Below are 13666 nucleotides of genomic sequence, written 5' to 3' on the forward strand. Positions count from 1 at the left end.
CGGTGTGACTCCCTGACCTTACCTGCTCAAACACACTTAATCCACAAGCATAACACACAGATACCATAGAATAACACACAAATCCCCATGTATGATCCTACAAGAAGTTTGTGCCTATTCAATAAATCAAATTATCACTAATGCTATATAAATATATGTACTGTAGTACCTCATTGAGACCAGGGTGCAAATGTGTATTTAAATTAATTGAATTTATGTCGGTTAATTGCAATAAATGACTTATCCTACCCTCAAACTCAGCTTTAATGTCAAGTAAGCCAAGAGTTTAAACAATCCATCCATTAGCTGCACCGCTTATCCTAAAAGGGTCGAGGGGGGCACTGGAGCTAATCCCAGCTGATGTTGCGAGATGCAGGGTACACCCTGGACAGGTCACCAGTCTATCGCAAGGCTGACATATAGAGACAAACAACTAATTGGACGCTCACATGCTCCTATGGGAAGTTTAGAGGAAGAAGAACGAACGCAGGCACAGCGAGAGAGAGCATGCAAACTCCTGACTGAAAAATAACAATCTTTCAATTCTTCTTCAGACCTATGTTATATATTTTGTTGACTTCTGTACTTACATCACCCAAAATGTTTCCAACAATGTTCAAATCCAGAGAAATCCACAATTTTATTCAAGGTAACAGGACGTTTCATTTTGATCCCATTTTAATTGCGTCATATCTGCTTTACCTGTGGCTTTGTCTGTCTCTGTTATAATTTCTGGGGCAAACGGAGTATGATGAAGGAAAAACACACTTTGAGTAATTTAATTTAAAGACAGCAGTAAAATACTGTGCATGAAACAAACAATAAAAAACAATGTCACTTGTCACTAAAATCATCCAGAAGCTATAAAACCAGGGGGACAATCACATTTACAATTGATTCCAGGACAAATTAGATATTTTTTTATATAACAAATAAAACAATGTGCCATGAACACATGTTGTCTCAAATTGTAAAATACCTGATTTGAAGTTCTGACTGAATAAAGAAAATAAGTCAATGAGGTCAAACCAAACTAAATAAACAGAACAAAAGCGAGTAGAGTGTGAGTCATCAGATGTAATCATGGGTCTTTATGAGCTGGTTTCACACACTGTGAGGTGATATTGATTAGCACTGTTTTCACATTTTCACATTATCACATGAGTGAATCCTCAATGATCAGTGGTGATCAGATAAAACAGTTAATGCGAGGAAGAGCTGATTCAGAAAAAGATGAGAGAGAAAAGAAAGAGGACTTTCAGCTCAGTCTGCAAAACGAAGAATACCAAAGAGTACGACTGAGTGACATGAGTGTGTGTGTGTGTGTGTGTGTGTGTGTGTGTGTGTGTTTGTGTGTTTCCCTCATCTCTGCTAACAGGGTCTTCTGCCTCCTGGGGTTTTCCTGCTCCTCTATTTGAAGTCTTCTTCCTGGAGCCAGGAGTCTACTAGCCTCAGTGTGTGTGTGTGTGTGTGTGAGGAAGAAGGGCCAAAGAAAGTCACCGACCCCAAATGATTGAGCCGCTGCCCCAGCCAGGACGGGGACAGTTTTCCTGGTGCCTGGTTTGGAATTGGAGACACACACACACACAGACACACACACAAATGCATACGCGCAAAAACACGCACACACTTTCTTCTGCAACAGTCTGCTGCTGTCCGCCACATTCCAGCATCTCTATCTGGTCCCTCACCTAACACCTCCTCATTCATACACACGGACAGCAAACACACACAGTTGCAAAGAATCACGGTTATAAACACACAGACAGACACACACACAGCTCTGGCCTCTGTCACTGTCAGTGATACAGCCTGGCATGTTCTGACACACAAATCAAAACACACACTGTACAGTAGAATAACAGAGAAGAGGATGAACTCGGATTTTTCCCTGTATTTTTGTAAACTGTTCACCCTTTATTCTCTCAGATAGAACAATACTGTTCTATTCATCTCCTCTGCACCGTCTGACCTTCTATACATTAACTGGAGCCATAAAAGCATGAATCACCTCTGACTGTTGTCCAACTTTGCGCCCTCGCAGGTGAACGACATATTATTAGCCGGCAATTGGTGGATGTGTAATCAGCCTGCAGTTACACATTGATGACAGTTCCCCATTTCTGCACACCCGAGATAGATAGATAGATAGATAGATAGATAGATAGATAGATAGATAGATAGATAGATAGATAGATAGAAATATAGTTATTTTTTTCATCAAGATCTCTGCATTATTAATTTAGAAATAAAAAAATCCTGGATCTGGGTTCTTTCCTGACCTCTATCGCATCCTTCCACCAAGTTTCGTGGTAATCTGTCCAGTAGTTTTACCATAATCCTGCTAATAAATAAACAAACCAATAAACAAACAAACAAACGCAGATGAAAACATAACCTCCTTGGCAAAGGTTGAGTTAAAAATGTACAGAGAAATTTACATCTGCAGGACCCTGGAAGGTCAAAGAGCAAACTGTCCAACCCGAGTTTAAATGGTTGTAAAGAAGGCAAAGGGTGTGTTTCTTATAGGACACTTACATTAATCAGGTTTTATTATTTGATTTTATTGGTAACATCTTTTGGTTTTAGTTTTCAATAGGTCCCTTTCGCAGCAGACATTGGAAATCATAGCTGTGATCAAGCTAACATGCTGGGGACTGCAATGGCATAAAACACAGGGATACGAACCGATGGAACAGAATCGCAGGGAAAGTTATTTGTTATACCTGAGATTGGAAACATATATAACTCTAAAAGCATTTATTAGTGTGAGAGAACAGCCTTGTTAAAGTTCAACTTTCCTAAGTTTGTGTATTTTATGTTTCATCCTTTTTATTCCAGTGGCATTACAGAGCAACCTGAATAGGCCTGTATGCTTATAATGCAATTATTACATATATTACATTACACACACACACACACACACACACACACACACACACACACACACACACACACACACACACACACACACACACACACACACAAAACAAACACACACACACACTCTCACACACGCATTATTGGCAGCTTGTGCAGGGTCACATAATTCACTGGGAGGCTGTCAGTGGGAAGTGGCTGCACAATGAAATGGCCTCGTGTGTTTACGTTTCACTGGTGTTGATGACAGGTATAAATCCGACTAAAGGCGTCAAGCATCCATGCGCCATTCATCATCTTTGTCACGACGAGAAAAAAAAAAACAACAACACTGTGGTGAAGAAGTTTCAAACCAGACGAATCAAACCAGTAATAACGACTCGTCAGATCCTGCAGGTCACAGCTGATATATCCACACATGCAGAGAGTTATCTTTACTGCAGTGTTCCTCGAAAATATCTATCAATGTGTAGAATATTTATCCAACACACACAGGCCTGTTTCTATCGGATGAGATAAGTTGCTCTCCCCGATTATTGAGACTTTGAAAGGGTTTAAAAACTGATAAGCTTACGGCCACGTGCTTATAATCTATAGGTCAAACATGTATTGATCACTTGATCAAACCTTCGTTCATAATCAAATGTATCTTGTAAAATATACCAGTGGTTTTATTCTCAGTTAGTGGGAGAAATGTTTTTACAACTCTATGAGATTATGACTTCAAATACCACCAGAGGCCAAAACGGGATCGCAACAGACACACAAGAAACACTGACGAGTCAGGAACAAACTAGATATTTATCAATTTAGTAAAAAAAAACGAGTAATGAACAGCATCATTTAGAAATAAAAATGTATCTGTTTTTACAACCTCTAATTGAAAAGAACAGAGAGATACACGACATATAACTCAAAAGAAAACTTTCGTAAATTTAACTCGTAAATAAAAAAAAAGGAAAAAGCTCAAAATTATTATCAAAACCCCAAAACATCATGGGGATTCTTTTCTTCTAAATTTTTTTTGATTTGTAGCCAGTTTATACGAAAGTATTTGTCTTTTCTCGTTATCAATCAGCATCAATCAAATCCACCTCAGATATTTGGATTAAAATAAAAATAGACTGCAATCTGGTTAATCGATTCTGAAAGTCGAAATGATCAAACATCGGGGAGAGAGAGAGAGAGAGAGAGAGAGAGAGAGAGAGAGAGAGAGAGAGATGATAACAGCTGGATCTTGATCACAAGCTGAAGTCACTCACTCCTCCTCCTCCTCCTCCTCTCATGTCTCTTCTCTCACTTTCCTCTTACTTTTCCGCATGTTGTGTTTGACTCCACAACACATCAGATTTTTTTACAGGGACCACAGGTGATTGTGGATTTTCTGCGTTAACACTCGGTCATTTCGTGCGTAAAAGCATCCATCATTCCTCCATCTATCCACACGGATGTGCAGCCTCAAGGAGAGGATATGTACCAGGGCATAATGACCACCAACCACGGACCCCCTTCCTATGAGGCCGGATTTCTGCACAACGCCTCGGCGGGCACCTCCCCGGTTTATGTGCCCACGACGCGGGTCGTCACCCCCATGATCCCGGCGCTGCCTTACCTCCAGACGCCCGGTGTTTCGCAGCAGAGCAGCCCCGTGTCGAGCCACTCCGCCTGGGCGCAGCCGGGCGTAGACTCTGTGCCCTCGTACAACCACTCCCCGGTGTCCACGCGCTTCGCCTTCTCCACCAGCCCACCTATGTCCTCCGGGGTGGCCGCGGCCCGGGAGTCGGCAGCCTCTTACACCAGCCCGCTAAACATCTCCGCGAACGGCAGGGAGCACTACGGCGCCCGGGGCCTCAGCGGGTCGTACCACAGCCCGTACACGGCCTACATGAGCCCGAACATGGGCGGGTCGTGGCCGGCGTCCGCTTTCGATAGCCAGGTCCTCCACGGTCTCCAGGCCGGTGCTACTCCAACACGGCATCCGAACATAGGTGAGCAGCCGGAAAATAAATGCAGTTTTTATTTCAGCATATTTTTATATACAAGAGTCGTACTGAAAATATTCTGCATTTCCCGCAATAATATGTGTTTGAACTTATCTGACATCCAGAAAAAATACGAAACGTCCAACTATCTGCTCCAGACGAGAAAGAAATACCTTAAAATCATTTTTTTTGCTATTTGGATTTGTCAGGAGTTAATTTAGATGCAATATTGACCATGCAAACACACGTGAAGGAGACGGAAGTCTGAATCACTATTATTTTGAAATAAAAACCAGGTTCTGCTGCAGAAATCATCTCAAAATGTTGACATGCATTAGTGCAGTGAATAAAAAAAATTATGAGAAATTGTTTGCCTGTTGCTGAAATAATCTCTAAATTTTAAGCCAAAAGATTGAGGCTTTGACAGGGAACCACTATTTTGCAATTATCTTAAAGTCCTGAAATAGGTAAAAATACAACAATAAAGCAATATAACACGATAGATTGTATGATTTATATTTTCTCAGATAAAAAAATACTAATTGATTATACGTCATTGACTCATAATGCAAATTTTATCTTTACGTTTTATTTATTTTTATGTGAATGAGGAAGACTTTCATTTACTATATTGAACTCGTTACACCCTCAATAACATCATAACGAATTTAAGAAAGTTATTCAGGCTGTGATTCATAGTATTATAATTATTTATAATAAATATTTATAGTGTTGGGTCAGAGAACAATTAAAGTCTGAACATCACTTTGTATAAAATGGATTCATTACGTGTTTTATCGGGAAAACAAATCGAAGAACTCAAACAATCTTGTTCTTATTCCTGAACTAAAAGTTAGAAAACATTTTGATTGTGACCGTAAACAACACTTTTAATTAGCAATACAATGCATACAATTCGACATTTATTACTTTTATTAACTAAATAGATAATTTTTCTGTCTAAACTCAAAGCAACATTAAGTAGCTGATTTAATTAAAATTAATACTCTTAGCCTACTGATGAAAGAAAACATTTAAATATGTTCAAATATAAACATTTTAATTTCTGTTTCGACTATATTATTATTTTCTGTTATCAATCAAATAGATAATCTGTCAAATTGGAATATTATAATTAGATTATATAGATGTGGAGTTATAGAGTAATTTAACCTGTCGGGTTTATTAAAGTGTATTGTTGAATGTTTAAATTGAGTAAAACGTTAACATAAACATTTTTCTGAATCAAAGTGATTGAAGTGATACACATTAATATTTAACTGAATTGATAGCACTGTTTATGAGGATTATAATTTATGAGCTGTGTCATGAGCCTGTGGATCAGTAGAGATCAGCCGCCCTTTCTTTTACTGAGGATTCAATACATTTCATATTATACACATATGTTATTTAACAGTGGGCTGCACCCGAAGCTCACATCTGACTTTAAGTCCCTGCTGGAAGTAAATTTGGCCTATGTACCCTATGAGATCACAGCGATTTCACAATGCATTGATTTTACTCAGGTTCTTTTCCGATGCTTTGACTTGCATCTTGTGTCGTCCACATAACTAATCAAATGGGAGTTAGTTTGACCTGAGTTTCTCTACAGCTGCTGCATGAGGCCTCAACCATTTCAATCCCTGCATCTTTTATCTAAGACTGTTTTTTCCAATGAAGTATCACTTCACTAACATCCAATTTACATCAGTTTAATTCCTCATTCATTGCTATTAGCTGCTCTTTCTCCCTGCCCATTAATGTGTGACCTGTGTGTTGATTATGTGAACAGCTTTAACGGTCACATCTACAAGGTCGTCCCCTTGAACTGTTTGATGAAGAAACATCAGCTATTAGAGATAAAGAGCATTGATCCAATCTGACCTCTTCATCTGATTAGGATCACGCTGAACTCACAGTGTGGCCTCTTCACTGATTGCTCCTGTTTATTGATACAGAGACTGCATCACATTGTTTTATAACAATGTCAAATGAAATCAAACATCAGCGATTCATTCAGTGGCAGTCAGTCATAAAGTGAAAGTCTCTTTTGTTGGTGAAAAGAACGGAAATGTAACTTTTCCTCTGAGTCAATGACAGAAGGAAAAATAACATCACAATTGGCTTTATTTTAATAATAAATACATTATTATATTTGAATTTAATATTAATTACATAAAAAATCGAATTCTTATTTACCCTGATACATGAACTTAAATTCTTGCTTTGGAAAATAGCTTTAATTTCTTTTATAGTACATTTTGCGTTTCCAGAGAAACATCACAACTACTTCAATGGTTTATAAGCAAATTAGTTAAAAGCTGGTTGTGAAGTTAGTTTCAGGGGGGGACACATTTTTTTTAGATTTTTTTAGCTTTTCTATATAATTTTTTCTACAATTGGTCTTAAATTGTAAATGTCAACAAGCAAATAATTCCTTCAATGAGAAGAAAAGCTTTTTTATGATACTTTTTTGGATAACACATTATTTTAGTTTCTAAAATGCATTATGACTCTGATATGTATGAGTTTTAATACATAAGTAAAAGTGATGACACTTAGCTTTAAAAATTATAATTCCCATTACAAGAAAAGTGCCTCTAATATATAATATATCTTAATTATTTATCGATATTATTAACAAAGGTATCAACAGTAAAAGTGATACTATAGATTTTATCATTAGATTATTACTGATACACTGAGTAAATTTTGCTCTTAGTAGCAGCAGTTTAATGTTAAAGGTCGCGTTATATTTTAAAGGTTCATCATGTGTAAAATCTCAATTCGCAAAGCAACTAAAGTAGCGGAGTAAAAAGATATTATTTTAAGTAAAAAATTATTTCATTCATTTTTGGAGAAAGAATACATCAATATCTCCCTCTGATGTACAGTTTAATGCACCAGACTACAAATACATTACCTTTGTACTTAAGTACAGTTCTTGAGTAAATTAACTTAGCTACTTGAAAATGGCCTCTCTAGGTGTTAAATTGTGAAAGCAGTATACTGATATAGTGTTTTAAATAGTTCGTATAATAGCTATTGGTTTAGTAAATGAAGTAATTTCTGATATTTTGATGACATGTTTGTAAATTACGTTTATCCCAAACAATGTGTGACCTCAGCCATCAGATGTAGTGGAGGAAAAAGTACAACAATCCAACCTGAAATGTACTAAAAGTATAAAATTTACATTGTCTTACTTTTACACTGAAACATATTCTTAACTTCACAATGGTCATGATAAAAAAAAACCCTGTACAGACAGTGACTCTTCTATTGAGTCTTTCACTCCACGTTCACCTTTGGTCTCCTAAAGCATTAGCGTGGCTGTTTTTAAACTGCACCCTGATAGTCGGCCTGTATCTGATAGAAGATACACAATGACATTTGTACAGCGGAAAAAATAAAATCTCTGTTCAGATAGATGTGGAACGCTGCGGTCATTGTCTCTTTGTGTATTGTCTCCGTGTTGATGCGTTGTGTTGGCTACAATTGCTGCCTGGCTCAAGGTTAGCCTGCCCCGCTGTGTCTTGTTTGGCCCTCGGCCTTGGTGGAGGCCTGCGTGCGGTTGTGTATCAGTTCGGTTACCGTTGGAGGAGCAGATGGCAGCCAGGTTTACACTCTCTGAAGAGGAGTAATTATGGAGAGTGGAGTGTGTGGTAAAAAACACATTGGGATGCCACTCAAATGTACATTTTTACGTTGACGTTTTTTTCGGTTTCTCAAGCTATGTTTTGGCAAAAGAGCGACGCAGATTGACGTCTTTTGCTCTGTTTCTGTGGAGATACTTTGTGATGTGTCAGATGAGAGAGTGACGACTACATTCATCAGATGCCGTGCTATCTGAGAGGCAGAAGGAGATGTGACATACACAGAGTCTCTATTTGAATACGATGGAGCGCTACTCCGTTTCTATTTCCAGCCTGCTCTTTATCTGCAGGGGGAGTTGGGAGATAAGGGGGGAATCCAGGCTGCTGTTGTGTGGGCCTGTTGTAACTGTGGGCCTGCGCCTCCTGCTGGTGTAGAGATGTCCCTGTACCATATAACCAGCCTGTCAGGGACTGTTTATTAAAGAGACTCAGGAAAGAATGTCTGTGGCACGAGTCCAATTGGAAGTTCATTTTATCTGAGCATAAGGGATATAATTCTTTGGATTCATGAAGTGAGGGTTTGCTAAGTAATACCATGGAGCGCAGACTTCCACCAAGACCCAACAGTCCCCTTCTGAAACCACATTTAATTTCACTGGATCCAGATTTCAGTCCCGTAAACATGCCTGCTTTATGTTTCATCCATAACCATGAATTATTCTCTGAGATTCAACGAAAATGTTGGAAAAATCTCAAAATGTTAAAGAAAGTGTAAAAAAATCCTCGGCCCGCCCCCTGATCCGCGCCACAAATTAATTAGTTCTTCCCTGATCTGTACCACAAACGTCCACCAATTTTCGTGGTAAACCGTCAAGTAGTTTTTACATAATCTTGTTCACAATCACTCAAACCAACCCACGAACAAACGGACTGGGGTGAAAACATAACCTCCATGGTTCACGTTTTATTTGCCATATGTAAGTTAACACAGGGTCAATGGTACAATGACAACTGTGGGACGAGAGGCACAGGTCAGCTCAGTAATGCTATAAAGTAAAAGGAGCTCAATATAAATAAAAGTCAAATACAATACTATAATACTTTTTAGAGAAATCAAGTGTAAAAACAGGCAACTAAACAATGATTAAGAGGATTTTAAATCTTGGACTGATTTATCCTCTGTGCCGGTGAAGATATTCAGTACATTTTCCATGAACCAAAAGGAACATTTCCCTCAGCTAACCTGATTTCTCACTTGCCATCTCTGATCAGATTTGTTCGATGACTTCGCTGAGGGCCGAGAGTGCGTGAACTGCGGGGCGATGTCGACCCCCCTCTGGAGGCGGGACGGCACCGGCCACTACCTGTGCAACGCCTGCGGTCTGTACCACAAGATGAACGGCATCAACAGGCCCCTCATCAAACCCCAGCGACGACTGGTGCGTGACAGCCAGACTCACAATCAGCTCGTTCCTCACAAACATTTTCTTTTGTGACAAATGAATCACCGTCTTCTTTCTCTTTACTTTAATCAGTCTGCCTCGAGAAGGGTGGGCCTGTCCTGCACCAACTGTCACACCACCACCACCACCCTGTGGAGACGAAACGCAGAGGGCGAGCCGGTCTGCAACGCCTGTGGCCTCTACATGAAACTCCACGGGGTAAGAGAGATTTGATCACATATTTTAGACATATTCTTAGTTGACCCTAAACCTGTCATTTTTTAGGCATCATATTGGTGAATGTGTGCATGTCATTCAATAATAATATAACTAACAGAAGATAAGTAAATCATGTAATGTTCCGTTTTTCTTAGAGCGTTTGCAGGGTTTTAAAATTTGTCATCCCTAAAAAAACGATTAGACCACTAGGATGACAGGAATCCATTAAAACGATATCTTAAGAAATTAGCAGATAAAACTTTACTTGATATCAGATTTCACTTAGTTCTCCCCTCGCCCTGGTGTCTCGACAGGTACCACGACCCCTGGCTATGAAGAAAGAAGGGATCCAGACCCGCAAACGCAAACCCAAGAACCTCAACAAGTCCCAAACCGGTGAGCTTCAATGATTTAATGGATTTTAAATAAACCTTGAGTCAAAATCCCTGCAGACATTTAGATCCCTCCGTTATTGCTCTTACCGGTTGAGTGTGTATTTCTTGTCTCAAGGCCCACTCGTGTGTTCTGACTATACACGTGACATGACCATGACTCTGTGCCTCACAGGGACTCCAGGCTGTGAGGGGACTCCAGTCACACCTGGCAGCACTCCCCGCCACGCCACCGGCAGCATCAGCATCAGCAGCGGCGGCAGCACAGAGGAGCCTCGTCAGATAAAGACAGAACCGGAGGCTCACAGCTTGTTCACACACCACAGCGCACACTCACAGGTGAGACGCTGAGAAAGAAACAAAATCTACAATATTGAATCTAATCTTTTCCTATCTTGGAAAGGAAACGTGGATGTTAGTGGTGTGGACTAATTGTATGGGTCGTCTAATCAGTTTCTTCTGTTTTTCTATAGATTTCAGCACTGCCGGCCTACATGGCAGCTCAAGGTGGAGCCATTCCTCTCAAGATGTCCCCCGGGGGCCACAGCGGATCTTCTGGATCCAAAGCTGAGCCGTGGAGCAGCCTAATCCTGGCTTAGAAGACTTACAACCCAGAACCAACTCATCTTTAACTCTCCTGACATAACAAGAGTGCTGGGAACGTGGACCACTGCTGTGGATGCGGATGATTCCACATTGCCTGTTTGTACAGTGCAAAGATATGAGACAGACAAATGGAGGGCGCTACAAAGATGGACATCTGACGGGATGGAGTTTGACAGTTATGAAGGAGCAGCTCTGTGATTCCATCCACACGGCAACTTTTGATGTGAAAAACTGCAACTTTGTTAGACAAAAGGTTTCTTCGCCATGCGAGTGTGTGACACAAACTGTGACATAAGCCAGTGACAAATAACAGTAATGGTCAGACTTTATCTCACTGAGTTCTTTTTATTTCAATCGATTTTTTCATTTTGAGGATAATATTGAGGACAATCTCCCAAAGAAATGAAAGTAATGAATTACAGCAGGACATGTTAGCACCATGGACAATTCTTATAAATAAGAAAAGTAACAACCACATACGGTCAATTTTTTACACTTACCTGAGTAGTACATTTGTAAAAGATGTCTGAACTCAATAGCATTGTCTCAGGATGGGACACAACATATGTGCTGCTAACTTAATGCAACACTATGCAACTTTTTCACATTAAAATAGCAGCTTTAAACTGATTTTAAAGGTTCAATGACTTGGAATAGGGAGAATGTTGTCACTTTAATTCTCACTCCTCACCCCAAACATCTGTTCTTGCTCTATTTAACTTTGGTGAGCGGTTATGATCTTCTATGAGAAGTGTGGAACTAGTCGCAGCTTCAATTGCCAGAATTAGGTCCAGCAAGTTCCAGAGAAGTAATAAAAAAAAAAACAGTGTTTATCTTCTATGTTCAGCAAAGAAACGTTTAAAATATGAACAATTCTCAACAGAGTTTGGTGAATTTGTTACAGAAGCAGCTTCTGGTTCAGGAAGCCGGGGATCATGGGTAATATCCACTGTTCAGTTGTGTTTCAGTTCGGTCAGTGGGACTACGCAGTCTTTGTCTCTACATGAAAACCACTTAATCGCTCAGACATGGAGCCCAACAGAATTAATCCCCGCCCATGGCTGCAGAGGGCGCTGTTGCTCAATAACAATGGCATAGTGTTGCTTTAATAATCCACACGCCTCGGTTTTCAGTATTTTCTATGTGACTTTGTGTAATTCTCCAGAGAAACTAGTGCATTGTTTTTTTGTTTTTTTGCGAGGCATGTTGCTGTGGAGCTTTTTACATGTAGAATTTTACTTTATTCAAGCACCTCAGTTGTATTGGGGCAGCAGCAAAAGTCTTAGCAGTTTTTACCTCCACACTAAGAAAACACAAACATGGCCAAACATTGTGTGATTAGGTTTATTAAAGATAATCTAAAACAGTCAGGTTTAATTATATATCTTTAATTCCAATGACAGTGAAGTCTAATTAAAATTTCACAGCAAGACTTTTTAGATAAACAAACAGATCAGAGTTATTTCTTAAAAAAATACTGAAACGAAGAGAACTGCTCCTGACATCCATCACTCCTCAACACCAGTGATAATGTGACCCTCAGTAAAAAGAACACATGACCCACTCATTGCAATAGGAGCTGCCCCCTGGTGGACTGGATCAGCTTCACTTTGTGCCTTTGTCCTTTAGATGTAAAGTACAAAACAACACATCAGTATTGTCAACTGTATGAAAAGATACATGAAAAACTAATATGAAAGATGCACATGACCAATATGATGTGGATGGACTGTCACACAGCTCCCTCTGCTGACTCAAGTACAATAGTGCATCCACATGAGGAGCCTCCTAAACAGTTTAGAGCCTTTCCAAGATAAACAATCCTCCATCTATTTATTATTATAGACACAACTCAAACCACATTATCATCTAATAATCATCTATAATATATATATCAAGGTTGTTTGATAAACTATATGAAGGAGAAGTTTACAGTATGATAGCGATACTGCTTGAATTTGCTTGTGACAAGCATGGAGGCAACATGTGTAAATGTGGGATTCTGCCACATGTAATTTACCTAAATAAGCATATGAGCGTGTATGTAAAGAAAAACTCCACTCCAGTATAATTGTGTAATACAACATTTGTGATATATTGTAAGTAAAGACACAATGAGAGACAAACGTGTGTGTGTGTGTGTGTGTTTCTCAGTCTGTGCTAACGCTACCTGATATCCCTTTAGCTGCTTTTAGACAAACACTGAAGTATTCCTAAAGTGGCTGTATCACTCTGTCCACACTGATCCGGATACAACAAACTTTTCCCTCTGTATTTGAGCCTCTCGTCTACACACGAAAGCCATTTTAAGTCACTAAAACAGAGATTTTTACAAACTTGGTGTCAATCATCCTGCTTTACAAGCATGCCAAAGATTTGTTGAATCGTCAGTCTTGTGTTAACTTCCTTGTGTTTAGTTACCGAGCAGCTTTTGTCCTTTTTACTCTTCTTCCGGAAACTCTATCCTCCCGATGTGCAAATACTCGTTTGTGAACTTTACGATATCTTTGATGAAGAGCTGGACGGCACACCGGTTAAACTCTTCCGTC

At 39.5% G+C, this 13666-nt stretch overlaps 1 protein-coding gene across 1 annotated transcript; it reads left to right on the forward strand.

Moving 5' to 3' along the window:
- Positions 1-4147: 4147 nt before the first annotated feature.
- Positions 4148-13243, forward strand: gata4 (GATA binding protein 4). Its single transcript, XM_035144175.2, has 6 exons — positions 4148-4868; positions 9731-9897; positions 9994-10119; positions 10434-10515; positions 10687-10850; positions 10985-13243. Exons 1-6 carry the CDS (start codon positions 4352-4354, stop codon positions 11108-11110), a joined length of 1182 nt encoding a protein of 393 aa, XP_035000066.2. The 5' UTR covers positions 4148-4351; the 3' UTR covers positions 11111-13243.
- Positions 13244-13666: the final 423 nt, after the last annotated feature.

Source organism: Hippoglossus stenolepis, chromosome 20 (genome assembly GCF_022539355.2).
Source record: "Hippoglossus stenolepis isolate QCI-W04-F060 chromosome 20, HSTE1.2, whole genome shotgun sequence".
NCBI lineage: Eukaryota > Metazoa > Chordata > Actinopteri > Pleuronectiformes > Pleuronectidae > Hippoglossus > Hippoglossus stenolepis.